Source organism: Rhinolophus sinicus, linkage group LG10 (assembly GCF_036562045.2).
Source record: "Rhinolophus sinicus isolate RSC01 linkage group LG10, ASM3656204v1, whole genome shotgun sequence".
Lineage (NCBI taxonomy): Eukaryota > Metazoa > Chordata > Mammalia > Chiroptera > Rhinolophidae > Rhinolophus > Rhinolophus sinicus.
The window spans coordinates 89,056,511-89,078,750 of record NC_133759.1 but is presented as its reverse complement, the minus strand read 5'-3'; the positions used below and the strand labels follow the sequence as shown (position 1 = coordinate 89,078,750).

General features: G+C 39.9%; 2 protein-coding genes across 7 annotated transcripts in view; one reads left to right on the top strand and one right to left on the bottom strand.

Annotated features, from left to right (window-relative positions):
* SLC26A2 (solute carrier family 26 member 2) lies at nucleotides 1-21,630 on the bottom strand. 6 transcript variants are annotated; one of them, XM_019734311.2, is made up of 5 exons: nucleotides 19,035-19,247; nucleotides 18,505-18,792; nucleotides 10,485-10,665; nucleotides 7,948-8,677; nucleotides 1-6,595 (listed from the first exon to the last, which is right to left on the bottom strand). In XM_019734311.2, the coding sequence occupies exons 4-5, from the start codon at nucleotides 8,650-8,652 to the stop codon at nucleotides 5,066-5,068; spliced, it is 2,235 nt and encodes a 744-aa protein (XP_019589870.2). In that variant the 5' UTR covers nucleotides 8,653-8,677; nucleotides 10,485-10,665; nucleotides 18,505-18,792; nucleotides 19,035-19,247; the 3' UTR covers nucleotides 1-5,065. The 6 variants fall into 6 exon arrangements, with proteins under 6 accessions (XP_019589870.2, XP_019589869.2, XP_019589871.2 ...); XM_019734310.2 differs by having other exon boundaries at nucleotides 18,526-18,792; XM_019734312.2 differs by having other exon boundaries at nucleotides 18,526-18,744.
* PDE6A (phosphodiesterase 6A) overlaps nucleotides 19,245-22,240 on the top strand; it is a 59,248-nt gene continuing 56,252 nt past the window's right edge. Inside the window, exon 1 of the mRNA XM_019734308.2 lies at nucleotides 19,245-19,481. The gene's annotated coding sequence lies outside the window, so the exon portion shown is untranslated. The remainder of the gene's footprint in view (nucleotides 19,482-22,240) is intronic.

Below are 22,240 nucleotides of genomic sequence, written 5' to 3'. Positions count from 1 at the left end.
TATTTTATTAGTTTAACAATTTATTAGCAAACAAATGAAATGACATCTCTAGTTCTCAACACATACAGGATCTCACATGATAAACATCACGAACATCTTTCTGGAAGAAAAGGATCTGCTATTAACCAACGCCCCTCTCCTGCAATAGGCTGCAGTTCATCAGTAACTCATCCTTATCCCGTAGAGTGTTAAGCATGATTCATGTGGAATAGCATAAAGGCACTTGCTTTAATTAAAAAAGATATACGTGATACAAAACATATTCCTAAAAGCCACTGGCCTTGAATAATTGGAAAAGAAAAGGCAGTATACTTTTTTTAGAATAGACAAGATTGAGAATTTGAGTTCATTCACCTGTCACCCTGATATTGTCTTGGTTTGTATATAAAATTGCAAAGGAGACAAAAAGATGGCATTTTATATAGATTGGTTTGTTCACACTAATTTTTGAGAAATCATGGTAGCATCAGAATTCAAACAGTAATTTTCTAACTGATTTGAAATAAAAAGAACAGCTGTTCGATGCCAAGTATGTTATTATTTTAGGGATGGGGGATATGGTGTGGGAAGAGAACTCCTTAAAATAATTGTATTAAACCTGCAGTTAAAAATCCTTTCTGGCTTAGGCTGCTTGTCTGTTTGCTAACTGAAAAACCTTCAGTTAGAAATTCAGTCATTGGTATTTTGTAATAAGATTGTAATTATTTGGCCTTTTTCAGAGTCATAATTCAAGTCTAAGGTTATATATGGTTCCAGTAGAGACTTACAAACATGGTATTTCCAGTAAAGGCATTTGGTGTCCTTCGTTATCCCAGTTTTCATAATTCAGTATCTCCTTCCTATTGTACGTCACTGAGAGAAAAAGAAAATACACACCAAAAACACCCACTGTTAAATATGATGCTTAATTAACTTTCCTAACTGTATTTAACATGTTTACTTTAAAATTTAAGGTGCAAAAAACTTTTTAAAAAAATAGTTGTCAGAATAAAAAATTACCTTATAAAAATAAATCTCCCCCACTCCCACATCTAAATTCTCCATTCCTAGTTACTAATGTTAGAAAATAACTAAAATATACCTTTAACTTACAGTATTTCAATAGTATTTTACTTTAATAATAGGCTATAACAAACCAGCTGAGCATTATTTTGGCCTGTTACATTATAATTTTCATTCTTGTTATTAGCACTCAAATTAATGATTCCATTCATGATTATATAAAATCTTTATACCAAAAAAAAAAAAAAAAAAAAAAGCCAAATTACTTTAGAGCCTAAAAGCTTTCTAGATCCAATTTCCTCCTTTTGCAGTTTTTAAGCTCAGTTTCAAATAAGGCTTCAATAGAACAGATAAAACATCAGAGGAAAAAACAGAGAAACATTAAAGAACAGAAAAATTAAGCATGTCTAAGTCCTATCGATTGGGTTTTTACCACGTCACTGGGGAACCATTCCCTGACTAGACCGAGAGCATCTCTGCCTCCTTGCTTGCCTCAGTTGCCCGCCTCCTGCTTAGACCTCAGTCCAGACTTAGCTCAGCTCCTCCATAAACACCTCTAAGTGCCCATAACCATACAGCCCACCTACTGGATTTACTACCATAGTCCCAGCGCCTGGCACAGGGCCCTAGACTCCTGCATAAGTCCTCAGGAAGTATTTGAGGTATTATCTACACTGCTGCAAAAAGAACCTACAGCTCATCTCTAGCACTGCATGGATGAAGACAATTCATTAAAAACATTTATAAGGATCAGATCTTGAATTTATCATTAGAACTCCTAGACTCAATTTTAAGTTCCCAAGAAATTCACTACAGCCCTTTTCTCATTTTTATATTAAGACACAGCTAACATCCAATGTGTTCTTAACTGACAAAGTTCTAAGAGAAGATGATACACGTTTAAAGATCATCATTTACCATACTGTAAATTTACCAACAATTTGGCTTCAGTGCCCACGGCTGTTTATTAAATCAGACTACCCAAATCTTGTTTTGCTTTCGTCCTAGTTAAAAATTTTAAAAAGTAATTGTCAACTAGACATCTGTCAATTTTACTACCATCAGAAGCACAGACAGCACTACAGCCACAAGTGCTCCCGAGTAGGTCAACCTGGACTTTTGCCCCACCCCTGGCTACTGCATGCTCCTCAGTTCTTTCATCTTGGGTGAATCTGTGCCCTGCCCCTTCTAGAAACAGAACCTAGTTTTGACCCTGCTCTTAAACTGAAGCGTGGCTCCTAATCCTGACACCCTTACTGCTGTGTGGGGCTAAGCAGGGATTATATCCTATTCAACTGAGTCCCTCTCTTTTTTTCCCTTGTTTGGTCAGAGATAGTCTTTTCAATGGTCTATTCCCTTCACTCCTATCTTGAATGTTATCCTTAGCCTCTGTGCCTTGGTACACTCCACTCCGCTGATTGTAACAAATCTAAAAATAAGATTGTAAGAGTTTTAGCCAGTAAGAGTGTACACGCTACATTTCAATTGTGATCATTTTAAGATATGCAGAATTTTGTACATTTGTCAATAAGCAATGAGAAAATGCTTCATTTAGACTATAAAGTTTAGAGTAAGCAAGATAGTTTTGTATCAATAAAGTTTGTAAAACATCACCTAATGACCTACAAGTCCAAGGCCTTGAGTAAGAAAGCAAATGGAAACATTAGTTTTGTTGATGAATTAGGCTTTGATTTCTTTAAATACCAGCAATCAAAAAATTTTAAAAACATGTGAGTATAGGCAGACCTCAGCCCGAGCAAGGAGGATAAGATACAAATTCTAGTGAAATCTTAAATTTTTTTACAAACTGGCTACCTTGTTTGTTTGTTTGTTTGGGTGGCGGAAGTATAAACCAGAACACAATTCAAGAATCTGCTAATTGTATAAAGCTCCAGAATTGTTTATATCCACATATGGAGAGAAATGTCAGGTAAAGGTCAAATCCTATTACTCCATTCTTCTAAGGGATTTTTCAAATTCTTTGGACTTTTTTTTTTGCTGCTGTGCTAGTGTTTGATAAATTATAGAGTTGTCTTAAGCATGTACTAATTATTCTGTCATATGCCATCAGACATCTATAATGGTCTAGATTCAAACATAGCTTGGGGAAGGGAGACAAGAGGGAAAACAAAGGATTGACCAAGATACTACAATTTTACTGTTCATAAAACTGGATAGAAAGAGCGAATATTGGCTAAAAACAACCCAAAAAACCACGAATACAAACAGCAGTTAACATTTCTGAAATTCTACACTTAAGCTCTAAAAGGATGTCAAAATTCAGGACACTTACATTTAATCATGATGTCAATCACCTCAAAAACAGACATCCAGCTTTTCTACCGAGAAAATGCTCTAATAACAGAAAGGTAATTTCCATGTAAACAGATGGGCAGAGCTCTACCAACAGAAAAACAACACTTACAGTTTATGGAGACAAGAGAGCTAAATATGTTTAAAAAGGTCCAACTCCAACGCATGCCCTACATATAGGGTTTGCTGCTCATAAATATTTAAATTGTTTAGAATGTAGGAACAAGTTAAAAAATGATTTTGCACTTTTGAAAATATTTTGTTTTAAATGTTTCAATCTCACACAAATTAGTCTCCTAGTCTTAACTTTGGAAAACCTGTTTTTTTCTCACCTGTCAAGGTCCAGATACAGAACTATAAGCTTTCAATGTCAGAGACATTCTTTCTTTTCAAAAGGAACTCTTGTAGCCACAACCTGTGGCCAGCTATCATAAATAATACATAATTGGGTTGTATGAATGTAATGCTTCTAAAATACTCTTGCATAATTGTTTTAGGTAGCCCAAAGAGTTAAAAGCTGTCACTGTCATCAATATTTATTGTAAATCAATAGGGCCCATGGCAGTAAGCACTAACTTTGTTTTCACTAAAACATCTACAAATTAATTATTGATGTTCCTTTGGAAGCTTCTGTGCATTCTTTTCCATTGGTTACAATAAATTTTTCTTGCAGAGGAAAGATGAACAGTAGCTTCTATTTGAAAAAGACTGTCAATCCCCAACAGACCCTTGCTAAAATGTCATGAGAAGGAAAAAAATCCACTGCTAAGTAAACAAATTCTTAAGTGAAACTGTCAATCATTCCTATTTGCAATCTGTCCTTAACAGTTTGCCTCAAGTTTATTTAAAATGCTGTATAGAATTGCAGAGTCAGCATTCTGCCTCTTATCTGGCAAGCTTGTCACTGGTGATCAGCCATAGCAGTTTTCATGGGAAATACACTGAAAACTGAAAGCTAAATTAGAGCTTAGTGGTAGGGAAATACTCAGAAAACAGGGACAGATAGAGATCACAGAAAAGATAGGGAGGATTCCCATCATTTTTGCTGATTATGAAGAGCTCTTTGCTTACCTACTTACCCTAAAAAAAAAAGGCATGACTGGAAACATGTATTACAGAGAATGCTCTATAAAATGTGAAGCCGGCTAGTAGGATTTCACAAACATGCCCAGCCATCAGACTCCTGATGGGATGGTGCCCAGGTCCCTGCCTTAAAGAAAGGAATGGTGCTTTCCTATTAAACACCAGAGATCCTGCTGCCATCTGGGGAGCAAAGACTGGGTATAGAGAAGTCTAAAGAAGAACAAACTTGTCTAGTTATTACCTTGTGCTCCAGAAGCCTCTAGATCTGCTGGTACAAGAGCCGGCACAACATTCTTTCCCTGCCTCCTTTCCACTGTCTCCCAAGAACCGTATCATGTAGGTTCCAGCACTTCTCATGTAAATGTCAACTTCACCCCTTAACCTCCTTGAGAAGGAAGAGTCCAAATGCCTATCTCCTAAAAGAGGATGGTCACTAAGTTTTAGGGCTACTACACAATAGATATTTAATGCCAAGAATACCTCATATCTGCAAGAAAGCTTGAAACCCCAATATTTTCTTCTTTTTTGATTCTGCCTAACTATAAACTCTGCTGTATTTGTGTATCTACAAAGGCCATCAGCTTTGAAGGAAGAATAATATCTAGCCAATAGGTTAAAATGTCAAGTGTACAAGTTGCTATTGGCTAATCATTATTCTTCCTTCCATTTACTTATTCAATTGATCAATGGAAAGACTCTGACCATTAGGAATACATATTCCTTTCTGATTTTGAGTTTCTTCTGCAAAAGCCACCGCTTCATATACACTATAAAAGAGGTTTTCGTCTTCCCTTTGGCAATACTCTGCCCGGGCCAAGGAATCCCTCACAGAGGGGTTGCATTGAGCCAGCAGAACTTGGATGCCAATGGCTTCATAATCTCTGCGAATTTCTTTCAGTGTATGGATCCCAGCTGTATCTAAAAACTGGATTGCACTGCAGTCAATCACTATGGTGTGGAGCTCCAAGAGATCACGGGAAAATTGCACTGAAACTTCATCCTGGATTCCATTGAAAGTCACTGTTTCCTCTTGGATCTTTCTTTTTGCCGCCTTCTTCTGAGCTGCCTTTACTAAGACTGGGTTGAGAGTTTTTTTGTACAAAGCAGATTTAAAATATTCTTTGTTTATGTAGTAGAGAGGGGCTAGAAAGCGGAAAATCTTGATGCCTGGCTTAGCCTGAAGGTTCTTGTAAGCAGACATGGATTCAAATATTTCAGACTCTTCCACCAAGCCAAGCAATGAACTCTTTGGCTTCTGAGTGCGGAGGATGACACAAAACATAGAGAAACAGACCCCAATAAGCAGGCCTATTTCAGTACTGATCAGCGCAGAGGACAGCATAGTAACAAACCAGATCACTGTATCCATTCTGTTGACCCTCCACATCTTGGGCAGATCCCTAAATTTACGCAGAGCTCCCCGGAGATTTACAATCGTGATCACACCAAGGACACTTTTCTGAAGGGAATAGAATAAAGGAGCTATTACCAGGAGGACCAACAAAAGAACCAGAGCTGTCACCACACCTGAAAGCTGAGTTTGGCAGCCTGTTGATTCTTTAACCAATGTCTTTGCAAGAGCTGCACTAGTAGTAAAGCAGTGGAAGAAGGAAGGAATGATATTGCAAAAGCCAATGGCATACATTTCTTGATTAGCTTTAACTGTGTAGCCATGTTTTTTGGCAAACATCTCAGAAAGTGATACAGTAATCGCAAAACCAATGATAGACATAGCTATTGCATCTATAGCCACACTAGGAATTAAGTTCCAGTCCGGTGCTCTGGGTGGTATGAACCCAGTGGGAATATGTCCAGAAATACTGGTATTGTATTTCTCATTTAGTTTTCCAAAATGAGAGGCTAACGTGGCGGCCACAATGACAAAGAGTTCAGTAGGAATCGGTGCCTTCAGCTTTGACTTGAAGTGCTCGTTGAGCTCTTTGGTTGGCACAAGAACCAAAAGGCACAAAAGGCTGGTGATGAGGTCACAGAGGTTGGTCTTATGGATGTTTCTGAAGATATGTGTCCAAGTAGTGATGAGCGAGCCCACGCCATTGCTCCGAGGAAGGCTGAGCCCAAGGAGGTACTTGGCCTGAGATGTAAGAATAGTGAAGGAGGCACCAGTGACAAATCCACTCAGCAAGGCATCCGAGAGGTAGACGGAAATAAAACCTACTTGAAAGAAGCCCATTGCTACCTGGAAGGAAGGAGATACAGGTGTTAGACACAAATGGGAAAGGGCCTCTAAGTCCTGTATTACCCTGGCGTTCCTGTTAGTTTGTTTTTGCATGGAGACTATCTTCTTCTATAACACATCTTAAACTTGAATAAGGTTCAAAGCTCTTTCAGAAAGAAAAAAATTCTCAAAGACCCACAAGAAATCACAAAAACTCAAATTGGAAAAAATCTTCTAATTAAAAAACTATGTATTTTCTTTAAATTATGAATCATTACCATAAAAGTGAAGTTCTTAACTGATAAAACCAAAAATTAGATTCACATCCAAATAGAATCACACTTTTAAAATTATTATCATGCTTGTTAATCTAAACTCTTACTGGAAACTAGTCTCATCCATTGTATATGTGCTTATACCATACTACTTCCCATATTTTCTGCATCCTCAAAGATACAACTTTTTAATTTCTTTTTTCCTCTTCCCAATAATCCCTCAGAATTCTGTAGCACTCGTCTTCATTCTTGGTGAGGCGTACTAACAAAAAAGCAAAACTGGACTCTGAGGAACACAAGTCTTCTGCACATCACCCTTCCTCCCTCTCGTCCTCATCCAAGAACCAAAACAGTGAGCTACTCTTTCCCTTCTCTCATTGGTTCCAAATGCCTGTAATAGAGAAGAGGTTTAATGCCGGCACTGACTCCTGAATGCCAAAACGCAGGCGCATGATGATAATGGCAGATTAGTGGATTCTATGGGAGACCCAAGAATCTCATTTCTAATCCTTTCTCTGGCTGAAAATAAAAAATAGTGGTCCTCAACTTTTTCCCTCCCCAAGAGTCCAAGAGAACTATCTTTAGTGAGAGCTACTCATTAGAGCAGCTCTTCTAAAGGAAAGGGTGGGGGTTGTCATCTATAGTTTGAAACACTGCAGTCCTCTTCTCCCAACCCCCTTTCTGTTACCCTCCTGCCTGACTGTTAATGCTGACCCTGCCAATAACCCAGCACACATCGTCTCAAGCAAAGCAATGTTTCTCGACATATAAAATTAAGGAGTTATACTGGGTGGTCTGGGGTTTCTTTTTGGTCTAAATTTTTACAACCAAATAATTAAAATCTGGCTGACTGAAATTCATCGGTTAAGAGGCAGCCTAGGGTTGAGAAAAGAGAAGCAGCCTTGTCTTACTTGTAGAGTCAAAGCGGGGTTTGAATTTTGGCTCTACCCCTCCCATGTCCTGAGCATTCAATAAAAGATAGCTTTAATTATTATGGTATTTGAGATCCTTTTGTTCAATAAACAAATTTAACATCTGAAATTTCATGCATAGTGATTTCTTTTGCTAGAAACAACCACTTATTCCATTTTTTCTTACCTGATAAACTCCAGCCATAAAGGTTACGGTGCTGCCAACTGCAATTGCATAGCAACTTCTGTCACATATCCTGTCTGACGTCTGGTTTAGTAACGTGCTCTCACTTGAAACCACTCCTAAAGAAGGGGCAGTGTGGGCAGTGTCATAGCCAGCTTTGCTCAGTTCTCGGTCAACTACCTCCCCAATCATAAGGCACAGGATTCCAAAAATGCCCACAGAGATGTGACGGGAAGTCCCCAGCAGGAAATAAATGATGCTGGCAAAAAAGGATGTGTACAGACCATAGATTGGTTCTTGGCCAGCCAAGAGGGAATAAGCAATGGACTGGGGCACCAGCAAGATGCCCACAATCAAGCCAGACATCACATCTCCTAAAATGTTTTTCTTCAGGTCATATTTTGGGAGCCACTGCAAAACAGGAAGGAAACCAAAAATCGTATTTTTTGCTTTGGTTGGGCTACATTGGCAACTCTTCTGTAGTTTTTTTATGACAAACTGCTTAAAGTTAGTATTTGATTTCTCTTGAGGCTCCACGTGGATCCTAGCATAATGTCTGCATTGATCACTAGCCTCAAATTGCTTGAAGTCAGTACTTGATTCCTTTTCAAGTTCCAGGTGGATCCTAGATGGAAGACTGTATTGGTCATTTCCTTCAACTGAGTCCGTGGGTGAAAGACCATGTTGCTCTGTACTTTCTGAAGACATTTCTGGAGATAGATGCTTCAGCCTCCTACCCCAGAGAAAATACCAAGGTTAACTGATTACGTAATTCTCAGTGCTCACACATTTTAACAGTCCTGCTTGTCATTCATGAGAATTAAGAGGCTTTCAGTTTGGGGGTAGTTATTTTATATTCACTTTCCTTAGTTGAGCCTCATTTGTCTTGGTCAGGGGGCAAAAAAGAACCAGACCCTAAATAGCCATGTCAAATCAAATAAGTCACTGGATACAGGACTTCCCAAGAGTATAAATCATTCAAGAATTCTTTTCCATCTCTGCCTAGATCTCCTGTAGTTTTTTCTCCAGAAAAGGTATCAGGGTGGCCTGTCTCCTCCTTTCTACGTGCTATCAACTGTCTTCTTTCCAGGTTTGTCACTCCCACGTAGACTGCAAAATAGGATCTAGTCCCAAACATTCACCCCTACCTGCAAGTCCCTGAAATAAGGAAGATAGTCCTTTTTGGGAAGGGAGGTGGCTTTTCAACTAATTGTTGAAAATAAACAGAAAGAAGAAAAAATAGGTGACAGAGTAAAGATAAATGTTTTTGGAAAAAGAAAGAAACTAGGGCAGAATGCAGTTAGGTCTTTGAACAATTCCCCTTTACTTATAGGAAAGAGGAGAGAGAATTGATAAGAGATTGTTGAAGCAAACAAATGTCTAGAGCATGGGGTGGGCTGCTGGAGCGTGTCTGATAAGCGCTCAAGAAGGTTTTGGTCTATTTTACTCTGCTCTAGTATGGAGTCATATCCACCTAGTCCATGCAAAGAAAGATTTGCTTTACTATTCTAAATATGCAGTCTGAAACTCAGGCTGAAACAAGGTCGCCCTGCATCCTATGTGGAGGGCAACCAGCTGATCCTGCATCTCTGGGTCCTAAACTACAGAACTAGAGCCATAATAAGACCTACCATGGAGGGTGTTAGATAGGAGTAAACAGGGTCAAATATATGGTGATGGAAGGAGAACTGACTCTGGGTGGTGAACACACAGTGTGATATATAGATGATGTATTACAGAATGGTACACTTGAAACCTATGTAATTTTACTAACCATTATCACCCCAATAAATTTTAATGAAAAAAAAAAGACCTACCACTAAGAACTATAGGAAAATGAAGAAGGTAAAATTAACCAAAAAGAGAGAAGGGATAACAACAAAAATCTTGTAATGAGAGTAAAAAAGGGGGTGGCCAGTTAGCTCAGTTGGTTAGAGCGTGGTGCTAATAACAAGGTTGCCGGTTCAAGCCCGGCATGGGCCACTGTGAGCTGCGCCCTCCTTAAGAAAATAAAATAAAATTAAATTAAATTAAATTAAATTAAAATAAAATAAAATAGAGTAAAAGAGGAGGAAAAGAAACAGGCTCTCAAGGAAATAGAGTGTTAACTGTTTACTAAGTAATTCACAAATCAGTGTGAAGGACATCTTGTTCATCATTGTAATAATCAAGGAACGTGATATAATAACTTTGAGAGAGCAGGCTTGCAAAATGTTTAAAAGAATGAAAGAATAAATGAATAAACAAATTTATGACTGTAGCCAGAGAGAGAGAAGATATACTAGATGGAGGATTTAGGAAGTTTCCTGTTTTGGAATTGACAGAAAAATAGGCCCTTGTAAAGTTCTATAAACGTAACATTACCAAGATGCCATAATCCAGGACCTATACCCCACTGAAGAACACAAGATACGTAAAAGTAATGTACATTTTGTTTAGGATGAAGGGTCATCCCACTAACCAAGAGTAAAACAATAGTTATTTTGATGGTCTTGTTAAGTAGATAAAGAAGCAAAGAATAGATTTAGATGGCTACTTACCCTGAGCAAGGCAATCAGATTGGTGGAAGACAGAGGGTCTTCATTCCTCAATGCAGCCAGTCTGTAACTCTCTTCTCACTTCCTATTTTCAGGCCAAGCTACTTTGAGTGCACTTCTTATGTCCTGTCCTTCTATCTTGGAACAGCTCTTAGTGATTCTGGGTCAAAAGGCTTTTCCAAACCTACGATATGCAAAAGAGGCATAAGAAAAAACTAAATAAAAAGTCACATCTTGCCCTACAGGGCTGCTATCTGGGGAGGAAAAAGATAAAAATTAATACTAGAAAGTACAACAGAGTGATGAAAACTGTAAGAAAGACTCAAATTGAAAATGCTAAAAGTGAAAAACAGAGTCACAGAGATGAAGAACGCCTTTGATAGGATCATCAGTAAACTTGACGGAGCCAAAGAAAAAAATCAATGAAATTGAAGATGGATCAATAAAAACTGTATAAACATGAAATGCAAAGAGAAAAACAGAATTAAAAAAAATCAATAACAATAATGTAAGAGAATATCCAAGAGCTGTGGGACATATTAAACAATCTAACACGTGCATACTTAGAATCACAAAAGGAGAAGACTGAGAATGGGCAGAAGAAACATTTGAAGACCAAACGGCCAAGAATCTTCCGAAATTAATGACAGACACCAAACTATACATCCAAGAATATCAGAGAATACCAAGAAGGACAAATATAAAAATAAAAACAAAACAAAACCTCATGCCTACACGTTTCATATTCAAGCTGCTGAAAACAAAATACAAAAATACAATCCTGAAGACAGTCAAAGGAAAAAAATCACACATTACATACAAAGACTTCTTATTAGAAATCATACAACCTAGAAGGTGACAGAGTGACATCTTTATCACAGAAATATAACTATCAACCCAGATTCTATACCCAGAGAAAATACCTTTTAAAAGATGAAGGAGAAATAAAAACTTTCACAGGCATAAAACCACTAAGAGCACTTATTGCCAGCAGACCAGCACTACTATATGAACATACACCAGACAGAAACTCAGGTCTACACAACAAAAAATGGAACATATGAAGATAAAATAAAATCCATATTTTAAATTATTAATTGCTGTGAAAGATAACTGTCAAAGCAAAAATAGGAATACATTTTGTTTATAGTATATACAAAATAAAATGTATGAAGACAACAGCACCAAGAATGGGAGGGGGGATTGGGAACTGTAAGGTCTTATACTAGATGTGAAATGATATGAGTGTTTGAAAATAGGCCCTGATTAGTTAAATATGTATATTGTAAACCCAAGGGTAACCACTAAATTTTTTTTAAAGGTATAAATAATAAGTCAATTGTGGAAATAAAATGGAATCATTAAAAATTCTCAACCCAAGAGAAAGCAGAAAAAGAGGGGGGGGCGGAAAGAGACCAAAAAAACAGATGGAACAAGTTGAAAACAGCTAGCAAGATGGCAGGGTTTAATCCAAACATATAAATATCACATTAAATGTGAATGGTCTCAACATTCCAATTAAAAGACAGAGGACTCTCAGATGGGATAAAAAAATAAAATAAATAAAAATAAGACCCAACTATATGCTATCCTATAAGAAGCCCACTTTGAATATATACATAGATTATAAAGTGAAGGCCTTGTCTAATTTAGTAATTTATTTAACTTGTAAGTGACTCAGCCAGGTAATAAAATCCAGGTTTTAGGACTCCAAGAATAGCTCTTTTTTGAGCATGGTACTATTCCTCCCACCTATCCAATTAATTTTCTCTAACTTCAGGTACTTCTAAACACTTTAGAATTCATCTGCTGTACATATCCCAGGTTTACCTACCTGCTACCCAAAATATCCTAGCACTGATATCTACAAATTTATACCCAATTCTCCTTTCTCTGTAACTCATGGCCACAGTCATTTTCCATCTCTAGCTCTCAAAAACTTAGGCATTCCCTCACAAACAGTCCCAGAAGTGAAACTGATTCTGCCATCAGTCTCAATCCAAAAGCTATCTATAATCTCCTTACCTATCCTACTCACCCCCCAAAGTTGTCCTCAAAACTACATTTATTTCCTTTTCAAACCTATTTTAAAACACAAGACAATATAAAACTACATTCAAAATTATCTTAAAATTGTGGGATGACCTCCACACAAATTAAGCTTCTTGAAGGCAAGCTCCATTCTGGTGCATCTTTGAAAGTGTCCAGGTATTTCCAAAGTAGGAACTAAAATAGTCACTAAACAAATAATTCGAACACAGAAAAAGTTGGATGCAAAGCAATATTGATTTTCAAGTGGCAATATCTTCTTTGGAACATATTTCTCAAATATCCCTTTTTGCACAAAAATCCTCTCACTTCCTCAAGCCTGTTACTGCTTTCAATTATAGTAACCACCAATTACTAATAAAAATTAAGAAATGACAGTGTTCATCCTTAGAATACAGTCTACCACCAGACTTCCATTTTAAGAAGGTTGGAATACCAAGTACACATTCCATGAAATTCAATAAAACAGGATTCTACTGTAGCATCTAGGTGAATCTCCCCCTTTACTAACAATGATAATTGAGAGTGGACTAATTCAAGAGGAAAACATTTAAAACTTCCATATTACCCTGCAGAAATTGGAGGGGAAAAAAACCAACAAAATATTTGAAAAATAATTAACATACGCATGTATTAAAGTATAATGGCAGTTTAGGCAAACACTAAAGAAAAGACATTTCTGTATTTTCTTCTTTAATTAGGCACATGCAGCTATGACCACCTAGAAAGCAATCTTATCCAGGTGACTAAAGAGCAGCACTGGTACAATTTCCCACGTGAAGTACTGAGCGTCCAAGAGCACTGGACTAGAAGAGAGGGACATCCCTTCTATATAAACCTGATGATGGTGGTCAGCCAACTCCTATTTGGGAATTTGCAGATATAAGTTAAACAGTGTTTATTTTTAGTAAGTAATTACAGCTTACTAAAAATCTAACAGTGCATATGAAACAGTTTTGCAATTTGTGAAGCTGAAATGCCTTTTCAGAGGGCAATAGTGTTCAGAGGGGAATGGGAAAGTCCTCCTCTGAAACAATGATTCCATAGTCATGCTTTGCTCTAACTGGGTATGTATGTATGCCACAGCCTATGTATGTATGCCACAGCCTCGCTGTTAAACGAAAGTGAAGCTGCCAACTTCTATGATCATAGCCTCTAAGCAGGAAAGAAATCTGCAAGAGCTGGAATAGTCAGAAAGGCTTCAAGGAAACAACACACCTCACCTGGGCTCTGAAGTCTGGGTCAGAGTTGAAAAGATAAGGACTTGGAAAACAGTAAGGAAGAAGAGAATATAAACGGCAGTAATTCTGAGGTTGGAGGAAATGAATCAGAAATTAGAATGGTATGTTTCAAGTACCGGTGCATATGGGTGATTAGTGGGAGAGGAAGCTGCAAAGGTACCTGGGGGAGATTCAGGAGGGCACTGTATGGCAAGTTGAGAAAAGTAGACTTTAATCTGCAGACAGTGCTTAGGGCCTGAAGCTTTCTGAGAAAACTCACTTACTACATCACTCATTTGATAAGCAATTATACACTACCTTAGTACATCTTCTGGTGCTTAAAGGAAATGGACAAATCTAAGATGAATTCTGAGGTGGACCACACAAAAGAAAGGATGGGAATATAGAAGAGGAAACGGAAAGATACGCCACAACAAAAAGTTTGATTTTAGGTTTCATAGGTTTGAGGTTTCTAAAAGATGTCCAAATGAGGATGCCCAGGAAGCAATTAGAAATAGGGGGTTTCGAGCACAGGAGAGAAGCCAAACATTGGAAAAACGGAGTGGGGAGGGGTATGTAGGTCATCAGCACATAAATGGTATCTCATTCTTCTCTGAATTCCGATAGTTAAGATGTTCAATAAATGTTTGCTGAATATATGCTTTATCTTCCCAACTAGATTAAAAATTATTCAGGGAGCTATTCAATACTTTTGTGTACTCTCACAGTACCTAGCATAGAATTGGCCACACAGGAGGCACTTAATAAGCAGTTTTAGATGGATAAATTGGTTTTTATTTTAAAAAGTTATTTTAATTTTTAAAAGTTATTCCAAAGAGCAATTAACTTTGACTTTCAAAATCTGATCATTGTTTCTTTGAAAGATAATTGATACACTGCTGGTGGTAATGTAAAAGGGTGCAATCACTGTGGAAAACAGATTGGTGGTTCTGCAAAAAGCTAAACAGAATTATTATATGAACCAGCAATTCCACTCCTAAGTATATACCCCACAATAATTGAAAACAGGGACTCAAACAAATACCTGTATGCCGATGTTCAAAATAGTATTATTCACAATAGCCAAAGGTGGAAACAACCCAAGTGTCCATCAACAGATGAGTGGATAAACAAAACATGGTGTAATACAATGGAATATTATTCTGCCATTTAAAAAGATTGAAGTTCTAATACTCTTCGTCTACAACATGGAAGAACTCTGAAACCATTATGCTAAGTGAAAAAAGCCAAACACAAAAAAAACAAATATTGTTGATTCCACTTATAAATAGCTAGAACAGGCAAATTTAGAGACAGAAAATAATTATTGGTTACAGAAGCTGGGGGGAATGGAGGTTCCTTAAAGATTACAGTTTCTGTTTCAAGTTTTGGAACTAGATAGTAGTGATGGTTACATAACACAGTGAATGTACTTAATGCCACTGAACTGTACACCTAAAAATGGATAGACTGTGCTAGGTTAAAGATACATACTATAAACCCTAAAGCAATGTCATTAATAACAGAGTTACGGCTAATAAACCAACAAAGGAGACAAAATGGAATCACAGAAAATACTGAATAATCCAAAAGAAGACAGAGAAAGGGAGATAAACAGGAACCAAATAAAATAACCTAGATCTAAAGTTTGTGGAAAACTTGAACTCTTAACACTAACCTGCGATTCATGTGAACAGTCATCTACCAAAAGTCTTCTCTTATATGGAAAAATCTGTTAGACTAGAATAAGGCTGGAGTAAGTGTGAACTGTGCAGTTTGGAAATAATTTTCGAGTATTCACACTGCTTGTAAGTGCTGAAGCCATGACTGGAACCAAAGCCTGTCTGATTCAAACCTATTCTCTGTCTCCAGACTGCCTATTTTGAAACTTTTCAAATCTTCAGAAACAGTTGAAAGAAAGGAACACAGTTATATTCATAATTCACCCATTTAGCAATTCACCAATTGTTACCAGTTGCTACATCTTCACTTTTGCACTTTCCACACACACAGGTTTGTTTGTTTTTCCTTTTCTTCCCCTTTAGCCTTAAACACTTAATTGAAAGTTACAGACATCCTTTAGCCTTAAACACTTAATTGAACAAACATTTTTTAACCACTATGCTACGCTACCTCTTCTTCAGAAGAAGCATTCATTAACAGCATGAGATTAAACCATTTGGATACACGCTTGAAAAACCTGCAATGGCTTCCTACCTCTTACTGACTGTAGTCTAAAAACTTGAATATAGTCATGTATGAAGAAGCCCAACACTGCCTTTCTTTTGCTTCCTTCCACACAGCAATATTCCAACCACCAATCCATGATATATATAAGCATCCTTTGCTCCTCTGGACCTTTGTTTGTGTTGTTTCTTTAGTCTGGGATGCCTTTCGCTTCTATCTCCATCTACCTTGGTCCTTTTTCTAACCCTTCAAGGCCCACCTCAATGCCATAGGATAAGGGGGCTGAAACTTCCTGGGCTATGCTTCCCCAACATATTACATAGAACTATTTAGCACTTAAGTTTATATGTCTCTCAAACTAGAGTACGCGTTTAAGGGCAGACATGAAGTCATTCTTGTTTCCACATAACCCAGCACTAACACGATGCCTCACACTGAGTATGTATGGTTATATATCTATTTTCATTGAAATGAACAAATAGGTGAAGTTGCAAGTAAATGTAATGAAGACCAAAAACCTTCCTTATTTCCCATGATCACAAATGATTAGCAATGTTCATTAATGTCAATGACGAACAAAAGAACCACCACAAGTCTTTTATCAATAGCGCAAGCACTATGGCATATTGTTTCTAGTATAAAGCCCAATATAATACCAAATAATGAAATACCCACGAGGAAAATAATTCAATGTAAAATCACAATCAAATAATTAAATAGTCCTTGCACAGTAATTCGCTGCTTTCAAAAAGATTTCATACACATCTCCCACTTGCCTCATCAATAAATCTGAGAACAGCATATGAATTCCTATCTCTAGTATGAGAAAAATCAAACTTTAGTCACTTGCTCAACCGGTAGGACCAGATTCTCAAAACTCATCTTCCAATTTCCAAACTTAACTCTCTCTCTAAAATACCATAAGGCCCCCAAATTTGTTTCCTTGATAAGAGGTCTTAGGAGCTAGTTCAAAGTAATACTCTGTGGCCAAGTTCTCAACTCATTTCTGAGTCTTTTATCACTTTAAATTAGTGAAGGTAACAAACATCTTGAAGCAGGTTTGGTAACAGGATTAAGAATGAAATTATCTTCCATATTACACACATGCATTGGCAACATTTTCATTTTCTTTTTCTATTAGGAGTAATGATATAAAATTGACCTCTGTAGCTACATTTTGGTTAGAATAATTTGTATCCCAGACAACAGTCAAACAAGCCGAACAGGCTCCTGCCTCCACCTACTTTTGCTGCCCCTCTAACTGGAAGGCTAGGTTTTTACTTAGACACTGCCTTAATTAGTTCCTTCCTACACACAATATATAAAATAGCACCACTGCCCACACCATGCCCCCCTCCTGGGCCCATTCCTGCTTTGCACTCCTGTCTCCTTTATTTTCCTCCCTGACCCTTCTCACCATCTCACACCACACATTTACTTTGTTGTTAATTGTCTGTCTTTCCCCTGAGAGCAGTGACTTGCTCGGTGTTGTTCACAGCTGTACACCCTGATTAAGTGCTTCACAAACATTGTTGAGTGAATGGATGGATGATAGTTTAACAGCTCTGTGTTAAAGAAAAAGGCGTGATCCCTCTCCTTCCTCCCACACACCATAACCAAACTTGTGCCAAGAAATTATACAGTTGGGCAAGCATCAGCCTGGGGGGGTTATGCTCACAAAAAGCTATGTCAATGCTCAAAAATCACCCTTAGTAAATCTAATCCAGATCTCTGCAAAAGCCCTGAATGTGTCATTTCTAGCTCTTACCTTAGGAGGCAGAACATTACAGCACATACAGCGATATGAAACTAGAGACCTGTTAAAATGCAGATTCTCAGGCAATCCATGAGATCTAAGACTGCACCCTGGATGATTCTGAGCCAGTGAGCGGAGGGCCAAACTTGGAGAAACACTGGGTATGTTCTAGAGTCAGACAGCGCTCCATCCAGATCCCAGCTACCCTGTCCAACAGCTGTACGGCTCTGGGTAAAAAACTTCATTTTACTTAGCATGAATTTCTCATGTGTCAAATGTGGACAGCATCACCTAACTTGCAGGGTTGTTGTAAAGCTAACACAAGTCAAGTACCTACCACAGTGCGTGGCACATAGCGTTTGCTCAATAAATGGTAACTACTAGTCTCTGACCCTTGAGATTCCTGAAAGAAAAAAATGGGCTCATTTCTTTCCAACAGGTTTGACACTCCATTTCTTATTGACTCGATTTTTAAAAGCAAGAACTTCTTAACCCAATATTGGATATCACATTAGTTCTAGATTTCACACCAAGACCCCTAGGGAAAAGGAGAAATAAAAAGGTACTACACTGGGAGCCAGAAAGGACTTGAAGTCCTGAATGCTTTTCACTCACTGTGCTCCCCCCCCTATCTATACAAGTAAAGGGCCCAGCCTGATATTCTGAGTTTGGCAGTACAAGTCCTAGCTCTGTAAATGATTTGCTGTGTAATTCTCGCCAAGGCCCTGGTCCTCTCTATGTCCTTGCAGTGTCTCCATCTATCCAGTGAAAGAATTTCAACTTAGTCTATGAGTCTCCAAGAAGTACATACAGGTCTTGACTTGTACTTAACCAGGTGTGTGGTTTTAAAAACCAAGATAATGAAGTCCGCTCTGTTGTCCTGGCCTCAGTTTCACCATCTATCCGCGTGGGAGGGAGAGAGGGTGGTGGTGGTGGCAGCTCGTATGTCCTGGGTCCTGCTCCCAGATGTCTGGGTTAGAGATGGTTTGACGAAGACTCGGTCCACATGGCAGCACCTTTATCTGCGGGGGTACTCCGGGTGACGTGAGGGCTGGAAGGTGGGCAGCCCTCAGTCCGAGGTGAGCAGGGGCCGGGATCACTGGGGTGGGAGAGTGAGGCTTTGACACTTACCCGGCCTCCGCCCCTGCGGACTCAGGGAATAATCCCGAGGGATGCCCACCACCCACGGCCGGGCAGCGACGCTCGCCGCGACCGTTGGTCCGGGCTTACTCCCAGCACACCTGGGACACAGGCCAGGACGACTCTAAGAGGGGCCCGCTGGCCGCGTGGAGGCCGGCACCGCTCTCTTCCCCCTTCCCGCGTCCCCTCCTCTCTTCTCACCTCTCGGGTCTGGGCTGCCCGGCGTGACGAGGCCCCGCAGCGCCTTCTCCGCCGTGCGGGGCTGAGTGTACACGGCGGCGCGGGCAGAGGCAGCCCGGCCCTGGCCCGGCCTCTCTTTTACCCGCCCGTCCCCTCCCCCGCCCATCGTCCGCCCCAGAGGAGGCGGGGCCCGGCCGGCCAGGACCGAGGGGCGCAGGGTGCAGGTACCCGCCGAGAGGTGTGGGAAGAAAATCCCGAGCTAACGCCCGGGCATGACAGTCATGTGGCACCGAGGGCCAGCGACGCGGCCGAGCGACGCGGCCGCCAGCCAATGACTCGGCCCGGACTGGCGGGGGGTGTCGCCCCCTGGCCGCTTTTCTCCTCGCGATTGGCTGTCCTGGGCAGAAGGAGCCACGCGTCCCGGATTCTCGGGGAGGTTCCTCCCGGCCTCGGGCAGCGGTGAATCGTGTAAGTGGGCAATTCGCAGGTTCTGCGCTTTAACCCCGAGCGTATAGCGAGGAGAAAATATCTAGAACGACGCGGAAGCGCTCTGCCTAGAACTGTAAAGCGCTCTGCGTTTGCGAGGGACATCGTCTTTATCCCTAACTCCTCGGGACCCTCTTCCCTCCCCCCTCCCCCCCGTACAGATGGGGACAGACAGGCCCTGAATGAGGAAAGATCAGCTAGAAAGTTAGAAGCTTTTGCCCCAGTGGAACTTATTCTCCATCGAAGGGCCCAGGAGCCAGAGGCTCTTTTAAAAATGTAAAAACAAATATGAAATGTAATTCCAATCCTCCTTTAAAGCCTTCAGTGGGCTTCCTTGATGTTTATATTAATAAACTCAAATCCCTCCCTATGCCTCAAGGCTCTGCGTGCTGTAGGCCCCGGCCCCTTCCTCCGCACCTCGCGTGTCTCCCTCCCTCACCCCACTCTCCACCCTCCCTGGCCTCTACCCTCCAAGCCAAGCTGATTCTCTTTTGGGACCTGAACACTGGTTCCTACTTGGTTTCTGCTTGTTTCTCAAGTATCCGCCTAAAGGCCCCCCTTCTCCTCAGCCACACCTTCCCAGCCAGTCACATCCTATCACGGCGTCTTGATTTGATTATCCGCCAGAACTTTCCACTCTCTGATATTTTACTGTTATTATTTTTATGAGAACTCAAATTCAAAAGCCAAAGTTTATTGGTAGTTTTTTGTTTTTTGGCTTTTCATGGATAGGTAGAGATGACTGGAACCAAACAGTAATTCCAGACAGATCTAACAATTGACCAGGAGACCACAGACTGACTTGGATGCTCTTGAAAATACAGCTGAGAACAGATACCTCAACAGGGTCATCATCAGTCCACAGTTGAGTGTGACAGTCTTTTTCAATGTTTGGTCAAGGACTCTTGATGATATTTTCCCCAGAGCACCTGCTTTTAAAACTGAAAAATAGATATGGCATTCTAAATCTGGGGCTCAAAACATGTCTTAGACTTGATTTTGATATTAAGTATATATTAAGTTTTCATTCTTGTTTGTAGCCTGCTGGGGCCCACTAGATGGGAATGGAAGAGGACTTGAGAAGGAAGCAAAATGGTGAACTCCTTTCTTTCCCTTTCCAGGGAACCTCGTCAAATTTAAGGAACTCCCTGTCTTATCTAGAGATGGTCCTCAAGTTTCTGTTACCCATCAGACTCAGAGCTTCCAGAGTCACAAGCCATATCAGGAAATCAGAACACCTGGGTTCTCCTCCTGACCCTCTATCCCTATGACTGGAGACAAATCACCTCACTTCCGTGGGCATCAATGTTCTCACCTTTCAAAGGGTAGTCAATGATCCACCCCCAGAGTCCTGGAAAGGGTCAAGCAAGGCAGTGGGCATAAAGTACTTTGTCAACTCCCTATAGGCTGCAAAACAAGCAGAATGGCATCAGCTGCCAATTTCTGGGTATTTTTTCCCCGGGATGCACAAAACTCTTCACATTTGTTATCTTATTTAACCCTCATTGCAGCTTTTGACAAGAGGAGGTGCTATACTGTGATTCTCTCTTTATAGATGAGCAAATGAGACTCAGAGCTGTTAGGTGATGTGCCCTACGTCTCATAGTTAATAAGTGACAATAGTAATGTTTCAACCCAGGTACATCAGATTGCAAAGTCCACTCTTAACCAGACACTCACTCTGTTAGTCAAACGTTAAGAATCCACCCCCATCTGTGCATGGAATAGACACCAATAAAGACTGGCTTAATTTAATAATGGTTATCATTTTCTTTTACTCCATATGTTTTAATCTATATTACAGATGAGGAAACTGAGTCTTAGAATATTAAATTACTTAACAAGGTCATGCAACTGACAAGTTGTAAATTTTGAGGTAGACTTTCAAACTGGGAGCTGTCAGATGCCAGAACCCAAGAACATGTGGCAATGACCCAATGCAAGGGGATGGTTCTAGAGAGGAAGCATCAGGTTGGTTGTTGGAGCCTCTCTCTCTTCCAGTTCAGCATCCCAGGCTACTATTTAATGTCATGGTCCCCCCACCTCCCACATACACATCCCTAGGGGGCCCCATGGAACTGAACTGTGGTCTGCCATTCTTTCCTTACCTTGATCAATGCCCCAGTTCTCTGCAGCAAGAACCTAAGAGGTGAAACAGATAACCAAAGCTCTGCTAATGGAGACTGGCTAATAATCTACTTTTCCTTGATAACAGCAGGTGAGCAACACAGCCAGCCAGAACCCAGATCTCTGTATCCCTCCCATCTAAACCTGGGCATTTTTCCTCCTGTTGGTTTAAAGTTTACAGAGGTGGCTGGCAGCTGGAGGCTCGCATATTACAAACGTAACTGCTTTCCAAAGAGTAACTTGTTATGTAGTAAGTAGGGGTGCTGTGGGCCAACAAAACAGTCAATTCAGAGGCCACTTTAGAATTTACTTCCTCAGCTCTTCCTGAACACCCAGGGTCAAGGACAGGTCATTTCCTCTGAGGCCCCACTGTAGTGGGCCCCAAACTGACTCCCATTATTGAACGGGCTATTCCCAATTTGCTAGTCTGATTCATTTTCACTGCTATAAGTATTTTACTTAAAAAAAAAAAATTGATTGTTCTTCAAATAGGTAACAAGTAGAGTACACAAATTTAAAAGATCAGAGTTTACAATGAAAAGTAAATCTCCCTCCCACACTTTCCATTCTTACCCCAGTGTTCCTTTCTGGAGGCAAACACAGCACGTTTCCTG